The sequence below is a fragment of the Hemiscyllium ocellatum genome, chromosome 5 (genome assembly GCF_020745735.1).
Source record: "Hemiscyllium ocellatum isolate sHemOce1 chromosome 5, sHemOce1.pat.X.cur, whole genome shotgun sequence".
Taxonomy (NCBI): Eukaryota; Metazoa; Chordata; class Chondrichthyes; order Orectolobiformes; family Hemiscylliidae; genus Hemiscyllium; species Hemiscyllium ocellatum.
In genome coordinates, this window is record NC_083405.1 from 41,054,150 (window position 1) to 41,076,639 (window position 22,490).

The 22,490-nt window shown below is 37.6% G+C and overlaps 1 protein-coding gene across 2 annotated transcripts in view; it reads right to left on the bottom strand.

The window, feature by feature from the left end:
- The window catches only part of LOC132816011 (dynein axonemal heavy chain 11-like), a 417,048-nt gene that overhangs the window by 132,927 nt on the left and 261,631 nt on the right, over positions 1-22,490 (bottom strand). For both annotated transcript variants that reach the window (XM_060825416.1, XM_060825417.1), the window contains 4 exons: positions 21,522-21,665; positions 19,830-20,012; positions 13,426-13,527; positions 9,753-9,887 (listed from right to left, as the gene is read on the bottom strand). In XM_060825416.1, the coding sequence (XP_060681399.1) occupies positions 9,753-9,887; positions 13,426-13,527; positions 19,830-20,012; positions 21,522-21,665 (564 nt within the window). The remainder of the gene's footprint in view (positions 1-9,752; positions 9,888-13,425; positions 13,528-19,829; positions 20,013-21,521; positions 21,666-22,490) is intronic.

Sequence of the window (22,490 nt, forward strand, 5' to 3'; positions counted from 1 at the left end):
TCAATATCTTTGAATTTTTGTCTTCCATTTTGTATAAATATACAAGTTATGACAAGGATATCCAATCTTGTAGTGTAACTTTGCCTCACTTTTTTCTGTTAAGGCAATGAAAGGTCCTTTCCAATGAAATGTCCACACGTCTGTGAGCAGCGAATGAGAAGGGGCTGCTGTGAATACAACTGGACTCTTGAATGTCGATTGTTGAGCTGCTGACTGGCCTCATACTAACAGTGTGAGTGCTGAAGTGTGGACAGTGCAATGTTTAATTAACATAGTACTCACTGACATCAGGAACCTTTCCAATGTGGCCTTCTCTGCATTCTATTCACCTGGTGTTTTTAATGCACCCTATGATTCTTGCTTATGGATGGGCTCCTTCTGGTCTTAGTTTTCACTAAAATTAAGAATGATTATCAAAATGTGGCTGGGGCATTCCATTTTGGATATCAGTCAGCCATTCAGAACAAGTACTTCAGTATTTATGTTTTAACTTGAAAAGCCATTTCATTCCAGTGTTTCTGGACCTGACTGTTTTGGCCTCTAAAAACTCATTCATAAAACAGTTGATTTAAAAACAACTTGTGGGTAGTTTAAGAGCAAAAAACCTCTTTAATAACTGTAATAGATGTAAAATAGGGCAATCAAATTTTGCATTAGCTTTGTGAGCCTCATCAACTTTAAAATCTTTCTGCTTAAAAATGCAATATTGAGAACAATATTTATTCCCTTATGAAGCAAATTACAGATCTGCAAAAAGTAACACGTTTTACACAATTTGCTTTTCATTATATATAATAAAAATTATTTATTAAATAATAAAAATAAATATAAATCACCAGCCCTGGATCTCTCAAACAAATCAAGGCCTTATTTTGTTTTTGAATTATCAAAGCTTGTCAGATTGAGTAGGCTTGAATTTGCAACAATTCAAATTTAACATGTTCCGATTATATTATTATATCCAAATATACAGGAATTTAAAAGAAATAATGCGACAATGGGATATGCTCAAATATAACAGAGATTCAGCGTTGGTTTCTGTTTCATTAAACTCAGGAATTATCTGAGCATCAGTTAGATTTTGTGGTCTTAAAGGGACAGTTTCACCTTAGCAACAGAATAAGACCATGGCATTGTATTACATAGATGCCAAAAATGATGTAGTTACTATCATTTTAAAACTCAGCTCCAAGCTTTAGAAGTTTAACAGCAGAATTTATCCATGTAGGATTCACTGACACTTCAGAAAAAATATGTAGCAGAGCAATTTAATATTAAGCTTTGTCCATAAACTAAACCCATAATTTGCCCCCACACTATGCCAGAACTGCAAGATATTTTGATTGTTTTGTCTTTATCCACGTTGCTAGGGTAATGGAGATAGTCTTATACTTGTTACGACCCAGTTTCCCACAATACTATAAACAGCTGTACATGACAGTCTTACAGAATTAAGTACTGTCATTAAGTACTATTAAAGCTGCATGATCCACAATTTCTATTATCTTTCACTTCAGTATTACTCATTAAAATAATGAACTCTTTTTAAAAAATGAAAAAAGATAGCAACAGCAGCTCAACTTTTTAAAATTTACTTTCACTTAATCGCCAAACTTTATGCATCCTATTTAAAAGAACTTGAAAAGTAAAAAAAAAGTATCGAGAGAGTTTTGTTTTCCAGTGAGACAAGAAAGTCAAGGATTTTTAAATTAGTGATTCTGACATACAGCTCGATGAGAATAAAATTGTGAAATCTTATCAAAGCTTCCTTACTACTCATTCTATTATTTTTCTAAATACAGATAAATAACCCCAAATCAATCTTTGCTTAAGTTCCCATTAGTTCTCCACAATTCTGCGCAACAGAATGTACAAGCTGCTAGCAAACATGTTACTCAAACAGTTAACCTTGCAGCAAGCATTTAACTCACATTACTTTGTGAAAAATTTAAAAATAGGTGTGTATATCTGTTTATTTTTGTTTTCTGCACTCACCGCTAATCTTTGATGTCTGTTGCATTACTAATTCTTCTCACATTGAGTAATTAGCAAAATTACTCTTTGTTAGTACAAGAAAACCTGAGCAAATTGGATTCTTTTAAAAAATAAGTTCATTTGGGTCTGGGAAAAGAGGGGAAGGAGGGAGATGTCCTTTTAAAATTAATCTTGTTAAAACCAGTAGGTCGGATAGATGTATAAAGGAGTGTAGCCAGTTCATCACTCTTCACCTGAACCTTAAAAGCTTGAGGTAGCTTGTCAGGAACTGTATCAAACTGGGGAACTTCACCTGGCAGTCTGTCACAGTAAACTGGAGGCTTCTCCTGCAGTATATACCCAGAGATGGAACAAAAGAATTAGAGCGGGTAAATTGTGATTTTTAAACCATTTTTAACGGAAAATACGCTGCAAAAGGCTTTCCTGAGTCTGCATTACTACAGTATAGAAACGCAAGTGTGTTCCTAGCAGAATTAAAAGTTACGTATGAGGAATTAAATATTCTGTCCCTCAGATAGGTAAAAGATTTAGTGAGGCACTTAGAATTTCACTCTAAAGCCAGAAAACCCAAAAATGTAAAGGGGTGGCCAGCAGTTTACAGGTGGAAACTGAGGATGATGAAACGGATAGAATAGCAAAATATAGAGATTAAAGTTGAAGAAACGGAAATTAAACTTTCATGAAAAAGAGGACAAATGACAGAGAGGGAGAGATGGAGAAGAGAAAGGATGAAGGAGAGAAGAGAGTGAATTGAAGCAAGACTGCCAGGAAAGAAGTTGAACTATGACAGTTTGAGTTGAGGAGTAGGAAGCCTCATGAAGACACGACAGAAGATAAAGGGCTTATGCCTGGAGTATTGACTCTCCTGCTTCTAGGATGCTCCTGACCTGCTGTACTTTTCCAGCGCCACACTTTTCGACTGATCTCCTACATCTGCAGTCCTCACTTTCTCTCATAAAATCACCACTGGAGCAGAGTTAAGGATTGGTTTGCTCATTTAATTTCTATGTTTCAGGAAGCACAGGTAGAAGGTTTCTTCATCACTTTCAGTGGATGGCACATGGTGAAAATGGCTAGTCTGACACTGGTCCTTATTGCTGCAGAGTAAGCTTTTAGGGCCAGGACACAAGATCTACTCCCTCTTGCCTGTGGTAAGTGCCACTGATTATGAAGTAGTTAATAAAAAGCTATCTAGAATTAGTACCAATTAGTTAGTGCCGGAGGTGTAATGTCAAAAGTTCTGCATCTTTAGGAAATGGCTAGCCATATCTGGGATTTCAAAGGCTTAAACTACTTGTCTTTGAAGTGTGGGTGTGGGCACTGAAGACAGAAACCACTTACAAAAGATTCTGTGAAATAACTTTCCTTGAGGAATTTAAAAGTTCCTTATCCCTTCCAAAAAGAATAAACTCAAAGGACAGTGGTTGGGTCAAAGCAGGAAGCCACATTGGCTGATAGTTATTTGCTAATCTTCTGTTCCAGAAGAAACCCTCTCCTTGGTCATTCCCAATCAACTGGAAAGGACAGTGGTAGGGAAAATGATAGGAAACCAAGCACCTACAGGAGAGAAGCAATTATAGGGAGTCCTCCTCAGGATAGTTAGCGGTGTGTTCAGATGAAAGATGAGACCAAGAACTCTGTGTTTTAACTGCTGATAGGTAGGGCATTTTGATGTTGAATTTAAAATATCAAATGGTTAATCTCACAAAAAAAATCCATTCAAACCCCGTCAAAGGCAGCAAATCCTTTAATAGCCTCTTTAAATTATCAAACTGTGAATTTAGAAACTGACATAATGACAGCTCTGAAAACTTGGTCAAGCAAACTAAATAATATAAATGATAAAGTGATAAATGTCAATGAACACCTTTATTGAAGCTGAATGATAGATCATTTTCCTGGGTTACACCATACAGCTTTCAAGCAAATTAATTCAGCAGGATGTCTTCACTCTCACTGATAGCATAAGACTGCTTTAATTATATTTATAAAATACGGAATTAAAAATAATTCAGACACTTAACCAGACCATATCTGTTCTTCATGACTACTTCATCAATTTGTGACTCTGACATGAAGTTTATTAGGCCCTCTTGTGCTGCAGTGGTGGTACCCCCATCCCTGCACTGGGAGGCCAGAGTTCAAGTATCACCTGCTCCAGAAACATCATCTCTGAACACATTGATTAGAAAAATAGATTAAATCAAAAACTTAATGGTTTTTTTTGACAGCCAAAACGGCATGTATCTGAATTCAGCACTAGGAAACAACAATCCTGCTGTGTTTGGGTTTCCAGCCCATGTGAATCATGCCCTGCTGTCTTCCCTCTGCTGGCAAAAAAATGGAAGTCAGAAATGGGAATAGAACTTTTGCATCCACATCCCACTCAATACTTTTAAAGAATCATCCTGACTCTGTGAAAACTGACCTTAATTGTTATGTATATTAGAGTATACATGTATACACACAAAATGATTAATTGTGTCATGAAAGCTAAAAGCAAGAACTAGTTCCTTGATTTACCTTATGTTTTGTCATAAAATACATATTCAAGTTTGTAGTGAATAATATAATATAGAGTTGACAGAAATAAGAATTCTTTCAAGAAATACATTAAATCATGAAATCTATTCCAAAGTAATACACAGACTAAATTTTTGACTCTCAATATGTAAATATGACTGTCAATGTCTCATTGATAATTAATTTGTGAAAATATTATGTCATAGCTAACACTTAAAAATTCTACATGTATTCTTAAAACTGGAAAGTAACTTGGAGAATTCAAATGAACTAACTTCGGGAACAGAGTGTGCAATTGTAAATTTTATTTATCGATTCAGAGTCATACAGCATGGAAACAGACCAGTTCATGCTGAACATAATCCCAAACTAGTCTCTCACCTGCCTGCTCCTGGCCCACATCCCTCCAATCCTTTCCTATTTATGTATCTATCCAAATGTCTTTTAAATATTGTAATTGTACCTGCATCCACCACTTCCTCAAGAAATTCATTCCACATGCAAACCAACCTCTGGGTAAAAGAAATTTGCCTCCTATGTCTTTTTAAAATCTCTCTCATCTCACCTTAAAAATATGCCCCCCAGTCTTGAAAAATATGCAAATCAAAGTCAATAATTTTTTTCCGACACTGTTTTCATTCTTTTTAACCTGTACAATTTTACCTATTCCAATAAATCTTTAAGAACAATCCTGTTGTGAAGCAATTTATTTGTAAAAGATGTACTTTGGTTAATCCATTCTTTTGTCATCACTGGTTAGTCACTATAAACAGTAAACTATTCATATGGAACCTGTAAGTGGTGTTGAAAGCCTAGTGAAAATGTTAACTAATCATCAATGTGGACTCTAGTCAGAGCTGTAAAATTTTTAACATGTTATCTCTACATAATTTATCATTTGTGACATTTTAGCAACAAAGGTTTAGGAGCTACTCCATGTACAGCAATAAAATTTCAGACAGTTAAAAATCACTATAATTTCATCCTAATGTGTTATAGATTGCACATAATGTCATTTAGTCTAAGGTGACCCTTTCTAATTTTCAGCAGCTGTTCGGCCTGGGAGTAAGTTAATGATTAAATATATACTAGGGTTCTTCCATGTGATTTATCATCTAAATGCTTTCCTATGATATATAGACAAAATCATCTGTCTTGGAATCATTGAAAGGTTTTAAATGTGCAACGTCTCTCAAACTAGCTCCATAATTAATGTTCTGAGTCATTAGTAGTCTGCTAACTAATCTAAATAAATTAGAAACATTATTAAATTTACTAGTGGTCAAATTATATTATTCAATTTATGTCTGTAAATGATGTACTCTCAGCAGAAGCCTACTGTACCTTCATCACCCTTAGTGAAATTCATTCTTCTCATAATTGTATTACTCAGGATAAACTCCACTGGTTATGCATATTCAACTTGGGATCTTTGTCACCAAGCCTTACTGGCATATATGTCATATTTGTCATGCAAGGAATAATTCTGACTTATTTGAAATCCACTATTGTAAAGGAGGTAGAGGCTGTGAGATCAACTTCAAGTTTGTCACCAAACATATTGCAAATTTTGCTCAAAGCACTGTCAAATGCCACTAACCTCACGTGAGTGCAAACAGTTTAAACATGGCTATTTACACATTGTGAAGTAAGCAGTAATGAAGTTAAATTACATTTTGTTTACTCTAATTAATGAGGCAATTCAGGTTTATTTTCAGATCCCAGTTTTCAAAATCTGACATTATGGACAAAAAAAAGGCTTCGTAATATTGCACCTTTAACATGATAAAACTTCCCGAGGTGCTTTACAGTACAGACAATTGACACTGAGCCAAAGAAGGAGGTTTTAGATCATGTGACCAAAGGCAAGGATGTAGGTTTCAAGAAGCACCTGAAGGATGATAGCTTGAGAGGCTGAGAGCTTTAGTCCACAAGTACAGGAGTGCTAGGGTGAATGCCTTGAACTGACATAAGATAGTGGTTGGTAAAAGAGGCAAAATTATTCTGAGAATGAAGTTGCACTGTGGTAAGAACAATTCAAGAACTTATGCAAATATGTAAAAAAAGACAGTAGTTAAAATAAATGTCTGTCCTTCAGGAAATGAAATAGGAGAAACGATTATGGAAAATGGGGAATGCTTGAGGTACTGAACACTTTGACCTGGATGTTGTTATTCCATACATAACATTGGCTCAGGAATAAAAAAATTAGAGAAGTAAACATGCGGCTAAGGGAGCGGTGTGGGAAAGAGGGGTTCCATTTCATGGGTCACTGGCATCAGTTTTGGAACAGGAGGAATGTGTACTGATGGGGATGGTCTCCACCTGAACCGATCTGGAAACAGTGTTTTAGCGAAAAGGATAAATAGGGTGGTCACTAGGACTTTAAACTAGAGAGTCGGGGGAGGAGGGAAGTGGAAAACGACATGAAGTATGATGGTACATAAAAAGGTAAGCAACAGATTAGCATGTGTGCAGGGGGGTTTACGCACAAGGCAGACTATGAAAAAAGTAAAAAGGAAGTTTAACTCAGGAGATATTATTAGAGATTTGGATATCATGATGGTACGAAAACTAGCATAAGGGCATTTTTACTTGAATGCTTGTAGCATTCACATTAAGATTGATGAGTTAATGGCGCAAATTAGCATGAATGATTATGATTTAGTAGCCATTACGGAGACATGGTTACAGGATGGCCATGACTGGGAGTTACATATCCAGCAGTATCAGACTATTCAGAAAGGACAGACAGGAAGGTAAGGGAGATGATGTAACTTTGATTTTCAAGGATGACATCAGGGCAATGCTGAGAGATGATACAGGTTCTATGGAGAGGAAGGTTGAATCCATTTGGGTGGAAATTAGAAATTCTAAGAAGAAAAAGTCACTGATGAACATACTTTACAGGCCACCAAATAATAACATCACATTGGGGCAGGCAATAAACAAAGAAACAACTAACACCATTAAAAATGATATGGCAATTATCATGGGAGATTTTAATCTATATGATGATTAGTCAAGCCAGCTCGGTCAGGATAAGCCTTGAGGAGGAGTTTGTTGAGTGTATCTACAATAGTTTTCTTGAACAGTATGTAATGGAACCAATGAGGGAGCAAGTTATTCCAGAACTGGTCCTGTGGAATGAGACAGGAATAATTAATGACCTTATAGTTAGGGATCCTCTTAGAAGGAGCGATCACAGAATGGTTGAATGTAGAATACAGATGGAGAGCATGAAGTTAAAATCCAATACCAGGATATGAATGCTCCGGAGAGGGTGTAAAGGAGGTTCAGCAGGCTGTTGCCTGGTATGGAGAGCAGTATCTACGAAGCGAGGTTGGGTAGACTAGGATTATTTTCATGAGAAAGACAGAGGTTGGGAGGGGGTGGGTGACCTGATTGAGGTCAACAAAATCATGAGCTATATAGATCGAATGGATAGCAGGAAACTTTTTCCCAGGGTGGGGGACTCAATTACTGGGGTGACAGGTTCAAGGTGAGAGGGGAAAAGTTTGAGGGAGATATGCACGGCAAGTTCTGTACAGAGGGTGATGGGTGCCTGGAATGCGTTGCCAGTGAGGTAGTAGAGGTGGGCATCATTTAAGAGATATCTAAACAGGAACATGAATGAGAAACAGAGGGATACAGATCCTTAGAAAATAGGCGACAAATTAATATAGAGGATCTGGATCAGTGCAGGCTTGGAGGGCCAAAGGACCTTGTCCTGTGCTGTAATTTTCTTTGTCCTTTGTTCTAAGGGATATTTAATCATGGGTTATGAGAAATGGCCAAAGTATTGAACTAGTATTTTGTGTTGGTTTTCACAATGGAGGAGACAAATAACATGCCAATCATTGACAAAGAGATGAAGGTAGCTGAGGACCTGAAAACAATCATTATTATGCGAGAAGTAGTGTTGGGCAAGATAAAGGAGCTAAGGATAGACATGTCTCCTGGCCCTGACCGAATGCAGGGTACTAAAATAGATGGTGGGAGAAATAGTAAGTGCACTTATGTAATTTTCCAAAATTCAGTGGATCCTGGGGCAGTTCTAGAAGATCGAAAAACAGCAAATGTGATGCCACTGTTTGAAAGGGGAGGTAGACAAAAGATGGGGAATTATAGACCGGTTAGCTTAACTTTTGTAGTAGGGCAGATGCATGAGTCTATTATCAAGGAAGAAATAGCAAGGTACCTTGATAGAAGTTGTCCCATTGGGCAGACGCAGCATGGCTTCAGGATAGGCAGGTAATTAGAAATTAACTAATCATTTGGAATTCTATGAACACGGTGGACAAAGGGGACCCAGTAGATGTGATGTACCTAGATTTCCAAAAGGCCTTTGGCAAGGTGCCAGAGAAGAGGCTGCTGCATAAGATAAGGATGCATGGTATTTTAGGTAAAGCATTAGCATGGATGGAGGATTAGTTAACTAACAGGAAACAAAGAGTGGGGATAAACAAGTGCTATTCTGGATGGCAATCAGTAACTAGTCATGTGCCTCAGGGATCAATGTTAGGACCGCAATTATTCACAATTTAAATAGATGATTTGGAGTGCGTCAAACTTTGCAGCTGACACTACTTCAGTCAATGTTTTTAAAGCTAAGATAGATTTGAACAATAAAGGAATTAAGGGTGACAGTGAGAGCGAGGGCAAGTGGAGCTGAGGCCACAAAAAGATCAGCCATGATCTTACTGAATGGCAGAGCCAGCTCAAAGGGCCAAATGGTCTATTTCTGCTCCTATTTCTCATGTTCTAATGTTATGTTCTTATACCCAAGTGATAGTAGGAATCCATTTCCAACCCAACCCAATTCTGACAGACCCCATTTTTACTGATTGGGGAAAGGGGATGGTATATGACAGAAACAAATTAGAAAACCTGAACTCAACAAGGCCATTTGAACTCAGTTCCAAGTTCAAATAGACTCAAGTTTCACTGGAGTAAAGGTCTCATCCTACACTGCTCCAAATGCCCTTAGGACAGCTAGAAATGGCAAGAAGGTGTCTTGTCAGTGTTGTGCACAACCTAAGAATTAAACAATTAAGCTGTGGATAATAAAAAGTAGAATAAAGAGATTACTAGATATTTTATAGGAGAGAAGAGGTCAAAGGAAGCAACATAGATAAAATTGACTGAAAACTAAGTCTTATTTGAATGAATGACCTCATTTTCATTAATAACATTCTATTTTCCTATTCTTATGTTTTAAGGTACTGCCTTACCTCAAGCCCTTTGACAAGTCGGTTTGCGAGTTCAATTGTCCTGTTGGTTCGACTTACTTCATCTTGACATCGTATCTTCTCTGCTGTGGCTTTTTCAAAACTGGCAGTGAGTTTACATAGGTTAGCATCCAGATCCTATTGACAGAGAAAGAAACATTAAGTGTTCGCTTGCAAAACAATATTTAATTTATTGTTGAAACAATAATTGAAAGCTTGCATTTATGCCTAACAACAACTAGCTTTAAATTTTTGAAAATATTTTATGAGGATGTAGAAGGAGGATTTAAATAGGAGTAAATAAATAGTAAGAAAAATATTCATAAGCTCTTTTGATTGAGTGGAGCAAAATCATATCACTAATCTTATGAATTACAGTAATTTAAGTTCAAATAGAAAACCAAAGTAAACAGAAATTAGAATCAAAGCAGTCAGTATTTTGTCTCTCACATAATGCAGTAGTCATCCTAATTATTCAGGCTTCACTAGACAATTGCAATTTTTCACAATTTACAGAGCAGGAGAAAATTGTGCTAAGTGGCTTTGCTTAAGTTTAAGAGATTGAAGATTGCTGACAAGTGTCCTGTTGTTCTGAACAGCAATGTTGTTACATAACACAAGTATCAAGGCTGCAAGTGCATTTTATCATTCAAGTTATCATTGTCTGCTTTAATCATTTATACCATGGCAATCCTAAGAAAAAGTACTGTGATTAAGATTAACAAAAAAAAAATCCAAACACATTAACTTTAATATTAGCCCTGACCTAGTGATGTGAAGGAGAAAGTGGATGGATAGAGGCTAGGCAATATAAACATTATTATCAGAGAATGCATCTCCAAAATGCCATCTGTGCAACTGCCACAATTTTTCTTGTCCTCATGAGGCAGGATATATTAATAGCATAGTTAAGTGGCACCCACAATGTAATTGGGAATTTGATTTAAATTTAACAACTATAGTCAAGTTTTGAAGGGTCAGAAAACCTGATGGTATAAGGGAAATGTTTGCCGTCACACACCCACCAACCGCACACTCCTCATCCACCTCACCACTGAGCAAAGGAAACCTTCTTTTATGTCAACCACCACCATTGTCTGCCCAGGCTATAATTGATAACGTCCACTGCCTCCAATGCTCCAACCTCCTACCCACTCCTGATTGTTTCTCTCGTCCTCAGGAGGAGTTAGCTGAAGAATATACCAAGGAGCACCTATCAGAATTTTGCTTAGCTGGGAGAAAAATTAGTTAAGTCAAAACTGTACACATGGGTACAAGTGGCTTTCTGGAGTTGAAGACAAATGTATTAGTGACCAGATCTTACTGAGTTAAAGAAGCAATGTGGTTTGTGTTTCACAAATATTGCAAACAGGTAAAAAGTTTATGAAAACAGATCAGGGATAAAACCAAATTGAGAAAATATTTGGAAAGAAAGACAATGTACTGAAAGAAAAGTGGAATAACTCGACATGACAAAGAAAACCTTCACAGTCAAATACCTTGAAATCGGATTTTTTTGCCTTTACTAAATTTTCAACTTGCATTTTTGTGTTGATAGAAAAACATATAAGGAGTTAAAATCAAGTGATAAGAAACAATTAAATAAGAAAAAGGTATCAATTCTGCAACCAGAGACCAAATAGGCTGGGTTCAGTGGGTGTAACAAAGTCGCTGCTGCTATAGAAAGTACAATAAAATGTCCAGGTAGTTAATTATTCAAATAGCTTGAATGATCATCTTCTGTCACAATAAGAGGATATCAAATACTGTAGATGCTGAAAATCTTAAATCACAAACTTTCTTGCTAAAAGATTGCCCATGCATTCAGTACTGATCAGAGAAATGCTTGCAATGTAATTAGATACCTATATTTAATGTCATTAAATGCAGTACATAGTCGCACACTTAACTCCTCTGAGCACCTTATGGGAAAGTCTACATACAGGCTCTGATTTTCATTTATACAATGGTCAGAAACCTTGATGCCTGGAAGTAGTCTTAAATAAAATCATTTGTTGACATTTACTTCTTTATAATTTCAAGAAGATTAGTGCCTTTTTTTGAAGTCGGAAACTGTATCTTCCTGTCAATTTCAGCTTTCCAGTGTAGCTGAAGAATTTGTACAATAGGTTGTGATGCATCAGGAATGGATTCAATGTGGGCAGTGATTTAAATTTCAGTACTGTTTTGCTTTCACTTAATCTTAATGCTTCATCGAAACAGAAGTTTCATTAACACTAAAACCATCTTTTAACTGTTTCCGCTCCCTACCCCACCCCAACCCCTTCATTTGTCATTGCTGTTGTAAGGTACTCCAGTATTTTTACTCTGTCAAAGACCCTGAGCTCAGGAGCTGAAGTCAGAAGCAAACACAAGTAGTGGGTGCAGATCTTGCTCCCTTACAGAAAGAAGAGAATCAATGCCAAAAGTCAAAATTACTTTCTGTTAATTAGACACTCCAGTTACATAAAGAGGAAAACATCTATGACTCAGCAGTACCTGACCTAATTTAGTCACCAAGGCTTTAATGGTAAAATTGAAAAGCTGTGATTATCTGTGGAGACTACACACTGTGAAGATGTATCATAATTATACCTATAGATGCATTCCTTAGATAATCAACAGACATGCTCACTGTTTCATCAGTATTACGAACTGTAGATTCGGAATCACTGTCCATCAGTATTACGCATCCATTATTTTCTTTTGCCAACATCTGTTCATATTTAAAAGTGATCAAAAGTCTTGATTTCCAGACAGCACTATACCTCTCAACTCAAGTTTTCTGTAACATGCAAAATCATTTCTATTGCTATTACCTAACAACATGCAAATATATTTTCCAGCTGCATGCTTGCCTTCTGGCAACACCTTTTGGGAAACTGCGTGCAAAAACCATACGATTTTCAATCTATTTAAAACAATGGCCAGACATCCTCAAGTCCTAAGATATCTTGTGTGGTAGTAGCAAAAAAGTCTCAAGGTCCCATCTTGAGGAAAAATAATTCACCTGTTGCTGTCATTTCTTTCTCTAAATTTTCCTCCATTACTTGTTTGAAGATTTTGAACTAAGTCAAGGTTTTAATGAAAGATTTAATGTAAACTTCTTTTGTACCTTTAAGATGGCTTTTACTTCTACTGGTATTTTCAAATTAGTCTTATTCTACTTTTAGCTCCTATTTTCATTCCCAATTCCTTATTTTCCTATTCTCCTCTGTCTCAGGACAAGGAATAACTTTCTTTTTTTCAAACTCATGAACCTGAATGAATTTCAAAATATAATAATGTAAACTGGATCCTGTCTATGGAAGGAATAGATTTGATTGATCAAATCTTGTTTATCTTCATAAAAATATACTTTTAAAAACAAATATTTTTCAATATGCATTTTGCACTTTCACCTTGATCATGTAAAGCGCAAACCAATTTGGTTCCTTTCACAATTGTATGTTACTCACTACAACTACAATTAATATTTGCTATTGTCATTAACTATCAAATGTACACAGTCGGAAATTTTTAGTTTCCAGTGCATCTGAGTGCACTGTGGCTGAAGAGCTTTAGACAGTGACCTTTCCCTCTTTTGAAGCAGCTATCTCAAGTTTTAGTGGATTTCAGGCATACTGTTGTTCAATATTTACTTAAAAGACTAAGGTTGTTGCTCTGAAGTACTTACTGAAAGTTTCTTCCTGATGGCTTCCAACTTTTCAGTAGCTGTTGCTAACTCAGCATTTGCTTGGGTTAGAGCCTGGCGTTTTGGGTCCACATCACAGTATACCTAGCAGTGACAAGAAAATGCAATTAATAACTTCTTCAAAACTTTTTTTTAAAGACATGAGCAATTTTTGAATAGTGCTTTTAAAATAAACATTTCTTGTCAGCTCTTAACTGGTAATGGGGTCTCTTGAGTAATTGCACTGTGGGTTTATTTATTTTATACTTTATGGCTTTGGGTAACAAGAATGCAAATTGCAAAGTTCCACTTCAGTCTAAAAAATGTCCAGTTTATGAGGATAATTTCTCGTGAGTTGGAAACAATGGGACCTCAGGTGGAAACACTGGATATAAAAATAATAGAAAACTAATCAGACTGCGCATCGATTGGCATACAACTGCATTTAAGGCAAAGATAAACACCTGACTGACACTTTGGTTCTGACTAAACTCGCCTGAGATGATCAGATGGTGACATGATTGTACTGTGTGTCAAACTGACATGTCTGTTATTAGGTCTAGTAAAACATCTCACAAAGAAATTTAGCAGTCTGGATGTAGAAGCAGTTATGAGTTTGCACTGATCCATTAAGTTCTTCTGAGAATTGACAAACTAATGAAAGACCATAGCATAGATTTATTTTCTCTCTCCCCCACCACCCCTCCCCCCGATTAGCTGCATGAGCTGGATAATCACAGAGAATCATCAAATGGGTCAAATGCACTTTGCAAAAACATCAGCATCAGTGAAATCTTAATATACAAAAGGTTAAAGGATAAATAAATAGAATGATTATAGAAACATACATTTCAGAAAGATGAATAAAGCACAGAAAGGTAAGGAGAGCAGCAAATCATCACAGTCTGCATGGGAGGCAACAGCATAGCAACAGAAAGGCCTGAATAAAGCAGTTCAATAACAAGTTGGGTGAAGGTGCTTTGTCAGTAAGAGAATTAATCCCACTTTACAGGACATCGACACGAGTTGTGAGGAGGACAGGAATTATTCTAAAAGCTATACCTAAACAAGAAACAAGCTAATGAATTGACAAAACAGATAAATAAGAAAAGGATGAGTAAGTCAAATTAGTAAACAAGACGAGCAAGGCAAATAAAAGCTACAAAGAACAAGTTGAGATTAAATATTATTATTAAGGGAATAATGACATGGAAGAAGTAAGGCAGCATGACTAGGAAAATCGAGCAACCAGCTGTGAGCAAGGAAAAATATTGAGATTTTTAAAAATCTCTGTTGTTTTGAAAAATAACTTTATTCACCATCGAGGTTTGTAGAGCCTCACATCTGATTTTAAGTTAAATTTTCATTTGTAAATCTGATTGCAAATACAATTCATGACGTTACTGTTGGAGTGGTGGTTGAAGGCACTGGTTTTGTGGTGTACTTGTTTGTTCTGTGGAGACTTTATTCAGGTTTCCTCAAATGTTGAAATTACAAGGTGGTGCACATTTTTCTATTCAATCTGTCCAGTTTGTTTTTAACTCTTCTTTTAAAGGCTTGCAGGCTTTGACAGTAGCTTTTAGAGGTTATTGCATTGGGGAATGGGATGTCCTTTGGTGTAGGCTTTTATGCCCAGCTGGTTGCAGCTTATTGCCTTTGGTGTGCAAAATCCTTCATGTGGATGACGTGGCCGACCTACAGAAGCTCATCTCTGATGAGCATGTTCTTGATTTAAAGTTTTGGTCACACCGCAGATTGGAATTGCTGAGGGAGACTATGAATGGGTGACCAAAAGGCAGAAAAAGAGTAGGAAGGCAGTGCAGGGAACCCCTGCGATCATCTCCCTCCAATTCAGGTGTACCATTTTGGATACTGTTGGGGGAGATGGCTCACCAGGGGAGGGCAGCAATTGCCAGGATCATGGAACTGTGGTGGGTTCTGCTGTTCAGAAGGGCAGGTAAAAGACTTGTAGGACCATAGTCATAGGGGATTATATTATAAGGTGAGTAGATAAGCAGTTCTGTGGCTGAAAATGACACTCCCGGATGTTGCCTCCCAGGTGTTCGGGTCAGGGATGTCACCAATTGGCTGCAGAGCATTCTGAAAGGGGAGGGTGAACAGCCAGTTGTCGAGGTGCATATAAGCACCAATGATATAAGTAAAAAACAAGATGAGGTCCTGAAAGCAGAATTCAGTGAGATTTTAATTTTACTAACATTTATTGGGATACACTTAGCGTCAGAAGTCTGGATGGGGCAGAATTTGTAAGAAGCATCCAGGAAAGTTTTCTAGAGCAGTATATGTCCATAGTCCAACTAGGGAAGGGGCATATTGGACTGGTGTTGGGGAATGATCCAGGCCAGATGGTAGAAATCATAGTGGGGGATTTCTTTGGGAATAGTGACCACCAATCTGTAAGTTTTAGAATACTCTTAGACAAGGATCAGAGTGGTTCTCAGGGAAGAGTTATAAACTGGGCCAAGCCAATTATATCAAAATTCGGCAGGAGCTGGGAAATGTGAATCGGGGCAGCTATTTGAAGGGAAGTCCTTTATTGGTCAGAGTATTGAGTCCAGGAGTTGGGAGGTCATGTTGTGGTCAAGATGGAACATTTTTACCTACTAAGAGATTTCAGTCCAAGAGTTCATGAGGTAGGGTCCTTCCGATCATCCAAGATCAGGGCTCTGGGTCTAGATGGTCTGATATCATCAGACATGATAATCGAAACAGGATTTTTAGTGCACACATATCACAATGCTGTCTGTGATACAGATCAACTCCATACCAGCCAGAATAATTGTGTGATCCTTGAAGTTTTTATCATTAGAAATAGAAATATTGTCCTCATTTCAATATCAGCCATTCTGCCTATCCAAATAAAAAGCAACAGTTCCTCAACTCAACTGAGAATGCACACCCTGGTATTCCACAACATAGAAGCAAAATAAATCATACTTTGGGACACAATACATAATACCATACTCTCAACAAATGGGAAGCAAGAGCAGGAAAATGCTAAGGTGTTTGAGGCAAACATCACTGTGATGAAATTTGTCATTGAAGCCAAGTCTGCTCTTAGTAATTACAAGGAGATCTGAGTGAGAAAACTGTGAATGGTCATACAGTCACTTGAAATAAGACACATTCTGGATCAGTAGTGCTGGAAGAGCACAGCAGTTCAGGCAGCATCCAACGAGCAACAAAATCGACGTTTCAGGCAAAAGCCCTTCATCAGGAATAAAGCTTTTGCCCGAAACATCGATTTTGCTGCTCGTTGGATGCTGCCTGAACTGCTGTGCTCTTCCAGCACCACTGATCCAGAATCTGGTTTCCAGCATCTGCAGTCATTGTTTTTACCTTGTTGAAATAAGACACAGTTGAATGTTAGGTCTTGAACCAATGAGGACTGGTTACAATTTTAACAGAATATGTAGATGTCTCAGTAGAAGAACAAGGATGACCACAGCAATTGCAACAACTATTAAAGCTTCACCTTGCTGAGTGCTGTAGGAGATGTAGCTGCCTATATTGTTCATGTCTGACTGCTAATTCTGGCTGAAAGCTTATACAACAAATCCTGATTTAGTTTCAACTGGGAAAACTTATAATCAACATAATCTTTTGAGTTGGAGGAAGTCATTCATGAATACTTTGTTTCAGTATTCACTTCTGAGAGGGATTTTCACCTTTCTGAGGACAGCATGAATCAGACTCTCATGAAGAACAGGTTGATGTTAGGAAGGAGGATGTGATGAAAATTTTGAAAAACATAAGGATAGATAAATCCCCTAGGCCAGACAGGATTACCCTAGGTTACGACAGGAAGCAAGGGAAGAGATTGCTGCATCTTTGGCAATGATCTTCGCGTCATCACTGTCCACTGGAGTAGTGTCAGTTGATTGGAGGATGGCAAATGCTATTCCCTTGTTCAAGAAAGGGATCAGGGATAATCCTGGGAATTACAGACCAGTTAGTCTTTTGTCAATGGTGGGCAAAGTACTGGAGAGGATTGTGAGAGACAGGATTTATGATCACTTGGAAAGCCATAGTTTGATTACAGATAGTCAGCATAGCTTTGTGAAGGGCAGGTCATGCCTCACAAGCCTTATTGAATTCTTTGAGGATGCGACAAAACACGTTGATGAAGATAGAGCAGTGGATATGGTGGACATGGATTTCAGCAAGGCATGGTAGGCTTACTCAGAAAGTAAGGAGGCACTAGATACAGGGACTCCTGCCCATCAGGGTACAGAATTGGCTGGCCCATAGAAGACAGAGGATGGTGGTCGATGGAAAGTATTCATCCTGGACCTTGGTGACTAATGGTGTTTCACAGGGATTGGTTCTGGGACCTCTGCTCTTTGCGATTTTTATACATGACTTGGATGAGAAACTATAAGGGTGGGTTAGCAAGTTTGCCGATGACACAAAGGCTCATGGAGTTGTGCAGTGTGGAGGCCTGATGTAGGTTGCAATGAGACATTGATAGGATGCAGAACTGGGTTGATAAGTGTCAGATGGTGTTCAACCTGGAAAAGTGTGAAGTGATTTTGGAAGGCTGAACTTGAATGCAGAATACAGGGTAAAAGGCAGGATTCTGTGGGTTTTAAAAAAATGTTGGAACAATAGAAACGGTTAAGGTCGAACTCCCACAGAACCAGGAGTTTTAGTTTTAGCTTTCTGCAGTTGCTGGGATCTTGAAGCTAGATGTGGAATCTCTTATTCCTCTCTCTGTTGCGTCTAAATTGAGGGGTTCTCTTCCTGCTGATAGAATTGCATGAGAGACAATCTATTTTACTGAATTTGCCTTTGCCAAGAGTGTGTTTATGGGATGTCACCATATTGGAACAGTTAATTAGTAGTAGTTAAAATACATATTATTTTGTTAAGCATTTCGATAGAGTTATGGTTACGCCAATTCTCTTATTTTGTCTGTATCTTAATTATACTGTATGAATAAACTGTGTTTTGTTTCAAGCCTGGTAGTTTGACCAATTGAATTGCTTTCAGAACACAACATTTTACACTGACCTTTAAACTAAGAAAAAATTGGGGTCTAGACTGTCTTCTTCATATGTGTTGAGGGGGTTGGGTGTGCTTCATAACAACGGAACCCGATTAAAGCTCTGTACAACTGGAATACCACTTCTTCATTTTTGTATTACAATGCTCGAGATAAAAGTCAACATCCTATTGCATTTTTAATAATTTTTTGTACTTGTGACTGAGCTATTAGTAAACTGACTGTACAGGAACACTCAGATTCCTTTGCTCCTTCATGCTCTTAGTATTCCAACTGAAAAGGAAATCCAATTTGCTTTCCTCCAATTCTTTGAGTGACCTTCCCCCATTTAATGCATTTGCCATAATTTTAGCTACTATGTTACTGATAAACAGGTGCTCCTAACTACATCATCTACAATGCTTCCAAATGTAGTATAATATCAAAGCACTAATTTTCACAAAAGTCATTCATTTATCTTGTCGCAGAGCTTAAGCCCTACTATACATATCTGGAAAATACCACTTGTCACAGTCCACCAATCATTAATGTTCTCATAAGCAATGCTCCTAAGAATTACTAACTCAGTTTACCTTTGCATATTCTCTGCTGAGAAACTTTATCACAAATTTAGTAAGGCAACACCCAGATGTTCACCTGCCAACCATCTGCAAGAAGAAAGTGAGGACTGCAGATGCTGGAGATCAGAGTCGAAAAGTGCGTTGCTGGTAAAACACAGCAGGTCAGGAGCAGGAGAATTGATGTTTTGGGCATAAGCCCTTCATTCTGATGAACAGCCTATGCCAGAAACATTGATTCTCCTGCTCCTCGGATGCTGCCTGACCTGCTGTGCTTTTCCAGCAACACACTTTTCAACCATCTGCTAGTGACCTCCTCTCAAAGATTTGCTTCAATTAATCAAACATTATTTAGCCTTCACATATTCATATTTGATCACTTTTATTAATTAACATCTGCCAAGTGCCTGAAGATAGATTCCATGAGCCACCTCACAACTAATGTTAAACGAGAGGATTTGTAGTTACCCGGTTTCTCACTCTTCCTGAATAACCAAAGAATTTCATATTTTACTTTCCAAAAACACATTTTTTGAATACAGAGCTTTGCAAAATTAAGATGAACAAATCTGCAATTTATTCACCTGACAGAACAAGATTTTACAATTTGCTAGTGGGGCATCATCATTAAGTTGTTTTTAGAATTGCTGTGACCACAGGCTAACTAATAGTTTCAAGAAAAAAACTCTAAATAGTTCACATATCAAGCATACTCACTTTTCATAATTACAGAATTTAAAAGAAATTAATAAGTGTGATCTTATTTAAATTAATATTTGCTTTACAATATTAAAGCAGTACAACTATGGTTAGAAAATATCTCTCACCTCATAGAATTTGATGATATTTATAACCCATGCACAGAGACCTGACGCTGCAAATGACTTTGTGCGAACCAGATCAGGATTAAAATCTGGATCCTGTAGATATTGTTCTTTTACTACTTTCAGTGAGTTTTCGGGGATATGTTCTTTATTGTAATTTATTAGAGTTTGAAGAAAGTCATCAACCTGGTGGATATAGAATAGAACTCAACTGTTATCACAATATTGGTAAAGATGTCAAACTGGTAATTACTTGACCAACTCATTTTAAATCCAAAGTATTATAATGTAAATAAATGCAAAGTTCTGTGGATGTTGGAGTGCTGAATTTAAAAAAATAGCAAAGGGCTGGAGAAATGCAGCAGGTTTGACACCATCTGTAGGAGAGAGAAACAGAGTCCACTGACATCTTCAGAAATGAAGACGGCTGAAAAACGATGGTTCTTACGCTTTTGATAAAAGGGGAGGAGGAGCGAGCGGAGCACATGGTGAGAGTAGCCAGAGTGAGAGAAAACAAAGGGAATACTAATGGTAGGAAGAGAGAGATCAAGGTCACAAATAAGGGAACAATGATAGGGAAAATTATCTGGTTTGGTTGAGAGCAAATCAGTGCAAACAAGACACTGCGGGTGAAGGGTGTCATCAAAACAAAGTTAAAAATCACACAACACTAGGTTATAGTCCAACAGGTTTAATTGGAAGCACACTAGCTTTCTGAGCGACGCTCCTTCATCAGGTGATTGTCCGAAAGCTAGTGTGCTTCCAATTAAACCTGTTGGACTATAACCTGGCGTTGTGTGATTTTTAACTTTGTACACCCCAGTCCAACACCTGCATCTCCAAATCATCAAAACAGAGGGTAGTGTTCATGCTCTGAAGTTGTTGAATTCAATGTTGAGTCCTAAAGGCTGTAAAGTGCCCAGGTAGAAAGTGAAATGCTGTTCCTCCAGCTTGCACTGGGCTTCGTTCGAACACTGCAGCAGGTCTGCGATGGAAATATGAACACAAGATTTTTCACTTTAACATGAAACCTGATTAATTTATTGGCTTGTCTTTTTAAAATACTCTATTAAACGTAGGACAAAGTTGTATATTATTTCTCACCTGTAAATAATCAGCAGAGGACATGAAACAAAGATGGGAATATGATATAGTTACAGATGAAGTCAATATGTTACAATAAAACATTTCAAAATCAAAACAAAAATCAGGCAGGGCAGCTCCAGACTGATAACACTGGTCCAGGTGCACAACAGGCTTTTAAAGATGACCCTGGCACCTGAGATGCCAGTCAATCGTGGGGAATTGCTCCAGGGAATGGCATGTGGTAAGGTAGGACATAAATCAGATGGGACACTCACTGTGCGGGCTCAAACTTCAGTTCATGTGCCAAGTTTGGTAAGAAAAGAGAAAACTTGCTTGGCCTTAGGACAAGAATCAATCCACGGAACTCAATGTAATTCAGACTTAGCCAAAAACACAGTAAGATTCCGCTGTTTGAATTTTGTTTTTAAATCATAAGACTAAGTTTTCTCCTTTAAACAATTATCTTCTATCAAATCGATGGAGTTCCTTCTTTTCGGTTTTCTAAATAAAATGTCTCTGCTAACTGTATCCTTTCCTTCCCTTGTCAAATCTTTCAAATCTAAATTACTACAACCAAGCAACAATGTTTACATCATGAAAATATTTCACCTTTCCCATGAAGACCTTAGAAGCCTTCCAACTTCTGTCTTTAGGTATTTTGCCTTTGGGAGCTAAGAGCACCATAACAGCTGCAGTAACGTTTGTGACTGCCACAGGAGGATTGGGAAAGGTTTTCAACTCTGTCAAATTCATCTAGAACAGAAACAGCAAAAAGAGTCACATTTTACAACCAATCTAAGTCCACAAGAGATCAACACTGCACTGTGACAGCATAAAAACTACTGTGTATGAATATCTCAATTATCCACAAAAGGTATTAATGTACTTTTTTTTACTAGATTTCTCAGGATATGAGTGAAGATAGCAAGCCCAGATTTATTCATCTCTAATTGCCCTGACAAAATGGTAGATGACCCTAGTTCTTATAGTGGAGGCACTTGCACTGATGCTGGATAGGAAATTCCATGATTCCAATTCGGGGTGGGGGGGGGGGAGGAATAACATCTGTTATAAACATTAAGTATTGCAGATGCTGAAAATCTGAAACAAAAGCTGTGCGTGCTGAGGAAACACAGCATCTGTTGAAAAAGAAACAGAGTTAATGTTTTGAGTACACTGATCCTTCATCAAACCCAATGTTTTGAACTAATCGTTTATTGTCCCCGTCAGGATGATATGAGACTTGGAGGGATGCTCCTCTGACAATGCCATTCTACTATTCTTGATGATACAGGCCACGTGCTGAATATATTTTGAACCAAATTTTCCAGCAGGAAGCAAAGGATGGAGAGGTGGTGGAACCAGTCCCCCAAATTTTGTCCTAATTATTCTGACCATCATGGTAAAGGATCCCCACACCAAACTACACACTCCACCTAAATACTCAAAAACTGAATAACCAGACATTGCAGCAGTGATGGAAATAAGAAAGCAAAGGGCCACACAGATCCAACAATTTTTGAGACTTATTGAATGTATGTTCTCGGGTTGAAAGAGCATCATATGCTACTGTAATGC